Source organism: Saccostrea echinata, unplaced genomic scaffold (assembly GCF_033153115.1).
Source record: "Saccostrea echinata isolate AGI-Se365-2 ecotype Australia unplaced genomic scaffold, CSIRO_AGI_Sech_v1 ptg000022l, whole genome shotgun sequence".
Classification (NCBI taxonomy): Eukaryota; Metazoa; Mollusca; class Bivalvia; order Ostreida; family Ostreidae; genus Saccostrea; species Saccostrea echinata.
Genome location: NW_026889771.1, coordinates 11,270,674 through 11,282,084, shown reverse-complemented (window position 1 = coordinate 11,282,084; position 11,411 = coordinate 11,270,674). Strand labels below are relative to the sequence as shown.

The 11,411-nt window shown below is 33.4% G+C and overlaps 1 protein-coding gene across 1 annotated transcript; it reads left to right on the top strand.

Annotated features, from left to right (window-relative positions):
- The first annotated feature begins 820 nt into the window (after positions 1-820).
- LOC133190912 (dehydrogenase/reductase SDR family member 11-like) lies at positions 821-6,278 on the top strand. The gene is made up of 7 exons (XM_061326597.1): positions 821-1,033; positions 1,864-2,067; positions 2,362-2,456; positions 2,784-2,913; positions 3,481-3,570; positions 4,767-4,832; positions 5,993-6,278. The coding sequence occupies exons 1-7, from the start codon at positions 902-904 to the stop codon at positions 6,032-6,034; spliced, it is 759 nt and encodes a 252-aa protein (XP_061182581.1). The 5' UTR covers positions 821-901; the 3' UTR covers positions 6,035-6,278.
- Positions 6,279-11,411: the final 5,133 nt, after the last annotated feature.

Sequence of the window (11,411 nt, the reverse complement as noted above, 5' to 3'; positions counted from 1 at the left end):
CTGTGCATTCAATAAGATTTTAGTCAGCAATTTTTTTTTAATTTAGTCCTTGACCTTGGCACACGATTTTGTTGGAAAAGGGTGGTATATTAAAATTTATCAAATCGAGCAATCACTTGAGAAGAAAGCGTTACATTATTATTATAATTCTCGGACGAGTGGGGTACACACCCCCACACACTTCGATTCGTAAATGTGTTCATAGTGTATAGTGGTTTTAATCATACAAATAGAAACGAAACGTAATCATCAATAATCAAGACTTCAAAAAATATATTTATTTTATCTAAATTATGTTTTGACACTTCCCCTTAACGAAAAACTCCATAGTCCAAAGTCTGCTGTCTGAGATTCCGAAAATGTTTAATGTAAATGAAGCGAAAAGTTTTTATTTACATGTCATAACCACCTTAATTTAACCAAGTTCATAATTTGGTAGTCACTTTTTTATGTTTATAAGAAGTTTACATACAAATGTTGGTGTTTGTTAAAGGTGGTTATTAAATGTGCGGTTGTAACCTAATAACACACCCACCTCTTGGGTTTTCCCATAACCCTAATGCTAATACGAACCGATAGTAAATTACTCTGTGACCCTATATCCTAAGAAATACGACTGTATCATTAACCAATCATCATTAATCATTAAATTGGAACATAAGCCTACTTATTCATGCTGTTTTTAAGGGAAAAATACTATTTGAAATTTTGAAGTCATTGTAGGCCGCAAAAAGGCCTTATACTGTTAAAGAGAATGATCCTTATGCAATGATTTGAAGCGGTTGATTGACTCCGTATTTTCACTTCATCCAAACAAGTCACAACCAGCGCGGATACAGGACAGTGATAACACGAGATCCCCAGGGGTAGATGATAACGTTACAACGAACAGGCAGACAGAATGGAGCGTTGGGTTGGTCGGGTAGCGTTGGTGACCGGTGCTTCGGCTGGGATGGGGGCAGCAATTACAAGAGCTCTTGTTAAGCATGGAATGAAAGTAGTTGGCTGTGCGAGAAACGTCCAACAAATCGAGGTAACTGCATGTGAAGAATAAATCCTGTACACCTAAAGGATAAGGTATGTCTCCGATACACGTTAGCATATACATGTAGCATTTAATATTAGAAACAAAATTCTCTTTGAAATGTTCAACTTGTGCCGCTGGCGTACAACAGGTAACAGGAGCGGATCAAGGACTCATAGTTTCGCCGGGGTTGGGGGTTGGGGGTTGGGGGTGTAGTTGTTAGGCAAGGGGTCTGGGGGCCGCCTGGAGGCCCCAGTTGGTCCAGAGCAACCTTAAGATTTTTTGGGGGTACCCAGGCTAGATAGTGAAGCCCCCTGAAGCTCCTGTGATTCTAAAGATTTTGTAGGAAAAAATGAAGTCTTCTATAAGTAGGCGATAAGTTTACGATTTCTTATTGTCATGATTAACAAGATAATTCATATAAAGGTCTGTGGAATCAAAGCCTAGAGGTCAGACCCGAAGAAGCTCCTGTCTTCTGAGAATAAAGAAATAAAACCTTTTATTTACACCCTTTTATCAAATAACTGATTTCTTTTCAAAGAAGGAACCATGATTTATCTCAGGTTTAAACATTTTTTTTCGGGGGGGGGGGGCACACTCCTTAAATCCGTCCTTCACTATATAAAGACGAGGAGTAAGTGCAACCATTACAACGTGACAACTCTGTTCCCTATGATTTACAAGAGACACAAGATTAAGATTATCAAGAATAAAGCAGGGAGGGAGAAGTAACCCTGAATTTTAAGTTGAGATGAGAGGGGGAAGGGATACTTTTAGCTGAGAGAGGAGAGGGATAACAAGATGCATAGTGAGATGCCTTTTTTTTTTTTAAATTTCAGGATATAAAAAAAGAGTTGAAATCAGAAAAAGGAAAGCTTATTCCAGTGAAATGTGATCTTACAAAAGAGGAGGAGATTCTTTCGATGTTTGGGCGGATCCAAAAGGAATTAGGGGGTGTGGATGTTTGCATTAACAACGCTGGATTGGCACATATCTCGCCTCTTCTGTCAGGTAGTACTGCGGACTGGCGGAATATGCTAGATGTAAGATAATTGTTCTAACTTTTAAGACACATTGTGGACAAAGAAAATTAAGAGATAATCTAATTATCAGATATGATTATAAGGTTCTTTTTTATCACTAAATTCCACTTAGAAATTCTTTGATGTCGTATGAAAGTTTCAAGTATGGTTTTTGGCAAATTCAGTCGTGTTTTTTAGGGGTGGGGGTGGTTGGTTGGTGTTGGTGTTAAGAAAATACGAAGGAAAGATAGTAGTTAACCACCTTTCATGGTCAGATAATAACTAATACAACAACTATACATGTATTCTTAATAGGTGAATGTTTTGGCTCTTTGTATTTGTACCAGAGAAGCTTTTCAGCAAATGCAGAAAAATAAAGTAGACGATGGTCATATTTTTCTGATCAATAGGTAAGAATTAATAGTGAAACTTAGTAAAGAAATATATATTTAATTAATATGTATAAGATATATTGCTTAGATATTATTCTGTTGCAGCCTTTTATTCTATTTGTACAGATAAAAAGTCTTATTTATTCTTTGTATAATAGACTTCCTTTCATATAGCGCTGTAAAGCATCGTTACCACGTGATACACAAATCTTGTACACTTCCATGAATATAGTCACACCATATACTGTAGATTTGGCGTTCATGGCTCTTTTTCACTCACGAAAAAAGTATACAGTTTCTTTACAAGTGTTCGATTTAATTGGTGGTGTTACGTTTCCTTTTCAGCATGACTGGACATCGTGTGGTTCGAAATCCCGGCGGACATTTTTATTCGGCCACAAAATATGCAGTGTCCGCACTATTAGAAGGAATAAGAAACGAACTCACGCAACTGGAAACCCACATACGTGTTACGGTGAATTTTTTCATTTTTTGTAGAATTTTTATTTCTCATTTGTGCCCCAATAACCCCCAACCTCTTCCCTCCCATCAATTCGAGAAATCGACACTTAGGAAAATTTCTCTTAAATATTTCTGTCTTAATTATCGCTTAAGTGTAATTAAATGAAGTCAATCTAGATCAAAACTTCATCTTGTTGACTAAAATATAAGATGTAAAAATCTTTTATATTGTATTGGCCCCAAAGAGGTGAAGTAGTTTTGTTATGGAATTTTCCATTTCCTCTCTTCAAACTTTGTTAACAATTTGAAAAGGGGGTGGGTGGGTTGATTGTGCTGACAAAAAGTTCCCTATTACTAGTACTGTACATGTATTTCAATTATTATCTAAACTGAGCATATATATATATATACATGTATATATACACTTTAATGTGAATTTAGACAACATTAATGTAAGCCCTGGGATGGTAAAAACGCAGTTTAAAATAAGACGAACAAAAAAGTAGAGAAGAAGGGGAGAAAATTTATGCAGATTATAAGGTACCTAAATAATGAATGTATTTTTTTTTTATCTAAACAGTCTGTGAGTCCCGGTTTAGTAGCCACGGAATTTCAGCAAAGAATGCACAAAAGCGAGGAGAAGGGAAAGGCTATTAATAACCACATAAAGGTCAGCGGAATTCAATTTTTAAAATTTTTAAAACTTGATTGAGGAACAAAATTTATATCTAAGTTTGATTTTGTTTCATTTAATTTCTACCCTTTTTTTCAAAAATATGCATGTACCTATGTAGAAAACATGTACATGTAAGATATGGATAATGTTTGTTTGTTTGTCTGTATGTTGTTTAACGTCCCTCTCGAGAATTTTTCACTCATATGGAGACGCCACCACTTGCGGGTGGAGAGCTGCACTTACGGCTTGAGCAGTGAGGGGTCTTTTTCGTGCCAGCACCTACTGCGACACGGGACCTCGGTTTATACGGTCTCATCCGAAGGACCGGTCTCCACGTCCCACAGTGGAATTCGAACCCGCGACGTAAGGATCAACTCCTAACTCCGCGACTCTAGAGCAGACGCTCTAACCACTGCGCCACGCGGGCGACGATATGGATAATGAGTACAGTAATCATACTGCAGGGTGGTTTCAAACGAAAATAAGAAGCATCAAGGGTATATATGCTCCATTCTCATTAAATATAGCAGGTTACATCATATTCGCAGTATTTTTTCAGAAGTTTAAAACTTGGAATTTAATTAAGTTATCTGTCAAAGTGAATAAACAAATATATCAAATCAAGGAAAGAAATTTGCATTCAATTTTAAGTTTAAAATGTCCCTTATTAACAACAAATATATAAATACTGTATACAGGGTTATTTTTGCTCCGTGTTATTTTCGCCAATTCACACTTCCGAAAATTTTTGCTCCTTTTTAAATTCTTGTGGACACAGTGGTTAATTAAAAAGATAATGCTTTCTTCTTTGAATTAGCCCGTGCACTTCAAAATTCGCCCACTGACGACGAGGGCGAAAGGGGTGAAAATAAACGAACAAAATTTTCTCTGTGAGCAGGATTTTCAATTTCTAAACTTTAAGAGCCGCGATAATGTGATAATAACAAACACATAACTGAAATTAAAATAAAACTACCTTTTTACTGTACATTAAATCAGTGACGATTTAATTGCCATCATAAGAAAACTAGCTTAGTTTTATGTACTAATGTTTTAGTGTTTAGAAGGAAACAAGCTTATTATGATGTACTAATGTTTTAGTGTTTAGAAGAAAAGCCTAGAATAATGATCGAACGAATGTTTTAGTGTTTAGAAGAAAACAAGCCTATTATAATGTACGAATGTTTTAGTGTTTGGAGGCGGATGACATAGCGGACGCAGTTTTATATGCACTGAGTGCACCACCACACGTACAAGTAAGTTTTTCATATTTTAGGTAACACCCTTAACACTATTTTAATAATTTGCATCAAGTGATAAACTTAAAAACACATTCCCTGATAAACAAAGGACGGTGGCAAAGACGGTGAAACGCCAATAACACCCAATTAAAAAATACATAATATACTTATTTCTTTTCATAAATAAATTAAACAATATATACATGTATCTATTACTAGTAAATAAATAGTTTCATTCTACAGTATTGATACTGTATTCTGTGTTACTCATAAGCTCCACGTTACTTGGATATCCTGTTTTAATATACGGGTAAATAATTCCTAGCTGAGATCCAACTTTGTAGAAATCATACTAAGTTATGTTCCCCTGCACGAGATCTTCCAGATGAACATAACATCTTTTTCTACATTGGACTAAAAATAGACCGAGAACTTCCCAAATTAATACACTAAGTTTTGAAAAGTTATTTCACCTGCATCCGACTTTCAGATGAACATTACATTCTTTTTTTACATTATCAAGAAATTCAATTGAAGAAAATATATTTTAATCCTGCTACTCTCACTGAGTTCGGCTAGGACTTTCACAAGTGTAAACAATCAAGAATGATGGTAGGGTTTGACGAGTTTGTATCATTTATTCATGGAAACATACAACAAACCAATGATTGCTTCTTTATCAGTCAGTACGATGAATTAGCAGCCCTCAAAGTACAATATTCACCTCGCCTTTCGGGTTCCTTGAATACTGTACGCACAGGTAGCTAAATCATCGTATTGTCCTCAAAAGCAACAACAACTGTATTATCAGCTAAACAACTGAATATCGTGTGCAAAGTTATATTAATATACAATATTGACCTGAGTTACTAAAAATATTAATAACCGGGAAAATCCAAAAACGAGTTTATAAAAATTAATATTAATAATTTTTTCAAACTTACAAACTTTAATATGTTGAATTTTTTGTCTCTTAATAGTTTAAGAATAATAATATAATAAATACAGCCCATTGATTCGGTCAATCCATAGATATATCGACTTCAAAGAAAAGCACATGACTTTAATCTTCGTTCAAACAATATGATATTTCTGTGATGTAGATATATCGATATCATGAAAGGGCTGTAAAATATTACAAGTGGTATTTATGAAATGCGCTTTTATGTTTTTAGATTCACGATATCTTGCTGCGACCCACGGAACAGAAGTCCTAACCGTGAGGCAGGATTCTGGACACCAATACTTCAAAATTCTACAGTGAAGTTTGACTGATGCATTTCTTTTGTTCATGCAGTTCTATATCAGCGTGCTCTAGATCTGCTGGTTGTGTAGTTAAAGCCATATGTTTATTATCTGTGATTGTATTACGCTAGATGAAGTTACTTGTAGACCCAAAAAAGTAAAATGGAAAAATTGCTGGATCTTAATGAAATAAAAAAAAAAGATATTTCCATGATCATCGTCGTGTTTTCTCTTTATTTTTGAGGGAGTTCAAGAAATGTTGGAGACACTGAAAAAAGGAATGCAAAGAAGTAAAATTGCCCCCACCCGTTGACCTGAAATCATGGTGCATATAGGTGAATTTAAAAAAAAAGACCAAACACATATTTATCAACCTGCACTAAAAATACGGGCAATGGGAATAAATTTCTATGTCTCAGTATATATCTTTAGATAGTGTCTAAATACCTGCCAAACATCGCATTGATATCACAATTGACAAAAAAGTTTTGCCCAAAAATGATGCTAAAAATGTCGGTAGTCAGGAGTGCAACACCTTCTTGTGACATTTTGAAAATTCAATATTGTTTTGAAGATCTGTGAAATAAATAATAATGGTTTATGTTGGAAATAAAGACTTTTTTTGATAATATTCAAAGGATTGAACTTTAAATGTAGACTGTAGCAACTTTTGTTTGACCAAGTTGATGTTGAAAAAAATGTTATACCATGTCAGGAGTCCAACAGAAAAAATGAAGTGTTGCCAAAAAAAAAGAAGGAAAAAAGTCGATTTCAAAAATTTGAAAGACAATTAAATCAAGAAGGATTTTCAAAGTGTAAAACAATAACTGATATACAATTTAAAACTTTAAAATTTTATATAAGTCACAAGCAGCATTAATGAGAGTCAAGTATCTGTGCATGCCCAATAATGTCAGGAGTGCAAAATTGGATATTTTGCTCCCCAGCATGAAAAAAAAACTTTAACAGTATATGATTCTCTGGTTTTTATTATGGAAAATAAAGACACAAAGCACAGTTTTACTAAATAGATTTATCAATTAAAGAGTCTGTCAGTGTTTCAGATCCATATTTCTATGGTCAGGATTGCAACACATTTTTTCTTAAAGATTCAAGTTGTATGATGAAAAGACTTCTATTCATGCTAAGAAATATTCTTTAATTAATTTGTATATAAGATATTGTTTAATTATTTATTAATTACTCCTGTTGACACCTGTCACATCTGTGCTTTCACACCCTACTGGGTAAGATTCAGACCTGCAGTGCAGTTCTTTGTTTTTACTGACATTGGCACTGTTGACAATACCCAGATGTATGCACCTATCTAGGGTACTGATACTTTCGTATGATAATTAAGCTGCGGTTAATTACAAGGACTTCCGATGGTCCCCCACTTCATTCTGACCAATCACAAGTCTTCTATTTCTAGTACCCGGTATATCAGTTGAGGAAAACAATGCACTTGTCAATTTTAAAATTTTTTTTTGCAAGAGCAAGGCCTTTTTGTACTTTTGTCCCGCCTGCCCTCCTCTCACCAATATTATATGCTTAGTTGAATTTTTAGTTTAGATTTAGTTTGTTAGTTAGTTTTTGGAGCATGTTTTTATTCCTCATTTATCATTTTGCCTACACACATTATTATGTAATGTTTCATGTTCTACATGTGTGTTCAACTAAATAAAACCATGGATTCATTTCATCCAAGCCTCTCTTACATGTTTTTATTTCTAATGCATCAGCTGGGCTAATTCTTATTTACATACAGGAAGAATTAATAATGATCTATTTGAATAATTTAGTTCTAAATTATTGACAGTTTTATCATTAAAATCCTTTTTCAATTTATCAATTGATATGTGTTTTTATTTTTTCTTTGACTTTTTTATGAATGAAAAAATTAAACACGCTGAAAAATTAATATAAAATTCAAGTAATTCCATATCAACTTCACTGACACAACAGAACGGAGTTCTGGTGTAATGTTTGCTTCACAGTTCTACTTTAAAACTCCTATGCTCTAGGTCAGGAGTGAAACAAATATGTTAGAATTATTGCTGATCAAATATGAATAAATATAAAGAAAAAATTGATGAGTAGAATGTTTCGAGTTGACCTCAGTTGCTTTACAGTGTTTGTCCTGTGAAGGAAAATATACTATAAAATATATTTTATCTTCTTAATTTATATTTTAGCTAGTTTTTTGATATGAATATGGAATAATTCAAGATATAAAGCCAACTTTAAACACTTTCATGTGTTTTAATTATGAAGTATTGGACTATAAATATTGCACAATTTCGTTACCACTTGATGTTGGCAACACTTTATGAGTTTTTGTGTTCTATGGTTTTAATTCTTAATTTTACTGCAGTCAGGAGTGCAACAAATCTGCTTTATAATTATCAATGATCTTCATCAATCTTAAAAAAAAAAAATTAATTAAAAAAAAATGTTTGATAAGATTTTCAAAACTTGAACTTATCAACTAATTACAGTCATTTTACAGTCAATTCAGAGAATAGTTTTCATATATTTTTAAATACAATGTATATTACACCTTGCAAATAATCATGTTTTGAAGTCTTGAAAACATGAAAAACTTGCCGTAAATGATAAAAAAAATATCAAAACAACGAACTGATTTAAAAACTAAGAATGGGTTACTGTGTGTTACAATTTTTAAAACAATGTTAAATAAAATCAGGAGTGCAACACAATAATGTAAAATAGGGTCACTTCAAAATCTAGTATTTTTTGTAAGAAAACTTGTATATCAAAATTCTTTTTTGGCTTAGCTTTAAAATAGTGACTTAAATCGACAAAAAGGTAATTTTGGGGGAATTTTGTTGTTTCATATTTCTTTCATAATAAATCTTTTCAAACCAGAGTTGAAAAGTGATGTAAAATAACAATCAAAAAGCCAATTTTTTTTCCACATGTACAAAAGAAGAAATTTCTTCAAGGTTTAGATCTAATCATTTATATCCCTGATACCATTTTGAAGCATAAAAAAATATAATTTCTTTTGAATATGTATTTTAGAAAGCCTTTTAACTTTAAGATGTAGTGGTGTTTTCTTTTTTCAAATAAAGTTTTACCAATAAAAATTCGGAAACCTTTTAATCCAATTGTCTATTCTACTGCAAATTCAAGAATATTAACTAGAATGGATTTACAATATGATGATATAAGGGAAAAATGTATTATTAGTAGCTGAATTTTTTCAAAAAATTTCAATTTTAGTGGTCATTATTTTTTAATTCACCCATATGTATTTCTTGATTCATTACAGGATGGCTTTATGGTAAGTAAAACAGCTAGATATTAATATTTCTTTTATTCCAATTTATAATATAACGTCTATCACATTCAAATGTGTTTAACCTGTCAGGGCACTTTCCGATGATAAAAGACAGGGAAATCTGCTTCAAGTGAATTTTGCTGACCATTTTCATGTGAAACAAGTCCAACTGGAGGATATCTTAAATTCTTTCATATTTGAATTCGCGCAAAAACACTGAAATGAAATTAACCTGATATTTTTCAACACAAGTTTCATTTTTATTTCAAGCTGCGCACTAGTCCGAAATATCTGACGTTTTCCTGGCTTTTTTTACGATTTGATATTTTAAATGCCAGGAAAACGTAAGAACCGGCGCCATTATGAAAACTGGAAATTTCGCCTTCTCCAACCAGAGTTGATTTTCGATACTTGCAAACCGAATTAAATGCCGAACTCACAATTTATCAATAGCACAATGCTTCTAGTACTCACCAATATCGATGAAAAGAAAACACCACTCCACATTTCGATAGAGGACTTGCAAAATTTTAAAATGCACAAAATGAAAACAAATCTCGACCGTCAGATAAAATGTTTTCATCCAATTGTTTATTTTATAAGCAAACCATAAAAATGATGTTGATGAGTACTAAAAGTATTGTACTATTGATAAGTTTTGAGTTTGACATTTAATTCGGTTCGCAAGTATCAAAAATCAACCCGAGAATGCCGCCTCCGGTTGTAGGCGGCGAATTCCCAGTTTTAGTAATGGCGCCGGTTCTGACGTTTTCCTGGCACGTAAAATATCAAAATCGTGAAAAAAACCTGAAAAAAAAACATCAGATATTTCGGACTAGCTGCGCACATAAGAAGAAACAATAAAAAAAAAATCCTCTAATTTTATTTCAATACCGATGTTTTAGAGAATTTTTTTGGTAAATGCATGGCTGTGGACAGGTCCATAGGAAGCAATTTTAGTTGTGAAGGTTGGCAACCCAAGTATTTTCAGTTGGGGGCACTACCAAGCAAAAATTCCTTGAAAAAATTAAAAATGACATCAGACGTTATTATTGAGGAGGCACAGTATACTACATACTGGAAAAAATATTGGAGGGGGGGGGGATACGACCATGGTGGATATCCCTTCTATTTTCAGGCACCTCACATGAAAACATTGTCATTGGGTAACAGCTTTTCTGCTTTAGATTCAACAAGTGCAATGGTACAAAATTTTTTAAAAAAAGAAAATAACAACAATGATCGATCTCAAAAGAAAAAAAAATCTACAATCGATACAAATCTGTGAACAGGATATAAGACAATATCTATGTGGTTTTCGGAGACCAGGTTTTCCAACAATCTATTGAAATTCCAACGGGTACCAATTGTACCCCGTTATTAGGAGACCTATTTTTGTATTCATATGAAGCAGAATTTGTTCAAAATCTTCCAACATCTTGTGCGTCTTCAAACTCTTGTGTATGGAAAGAAAAAACACTTGCTGTGGCCTTCAACTCGACATTTAGATATAATTCAATTTTGTTTGTATTCTAGCCTCTGATTGGTTAATATCCAAAAAAGAACACAAATTATTTCTGTATAACCTGGTTTGGTATGGGGACACCCCCCCCCCCCCCCCCCCCCGACAAGCAGCTGAATCATCTGTATCCATACAATCCTCTCATTCCAGTCCTCGGGATTCATGGAAAATTCCAGATTTAATAAATGTACCTTTAACTTAACAATAATTCGATCTTACCACATGTAAACAAACAACAAGGCTGCTAGGCCTATGTATCAGTTTTTACCTCCCCCGTTTCCCATCACTTCCGTTACTACGGTTGTATTATTGAGCGGCAAATTTGAACTAATAAAAAGCAACGAAATTTTACACCCATATTTATTTAATGATTTTAAAAATTAAATTATAAGGAATGACTCTAATTCTTGGCCAAGAATTTGAGTCATTCCAAAAATATCGACGACGTATTGTCAATTAACAATGGTTATTTCCATTCGTATGTCGATACGATATATCTCAAGGAGCTTGAAATAAAAGATAC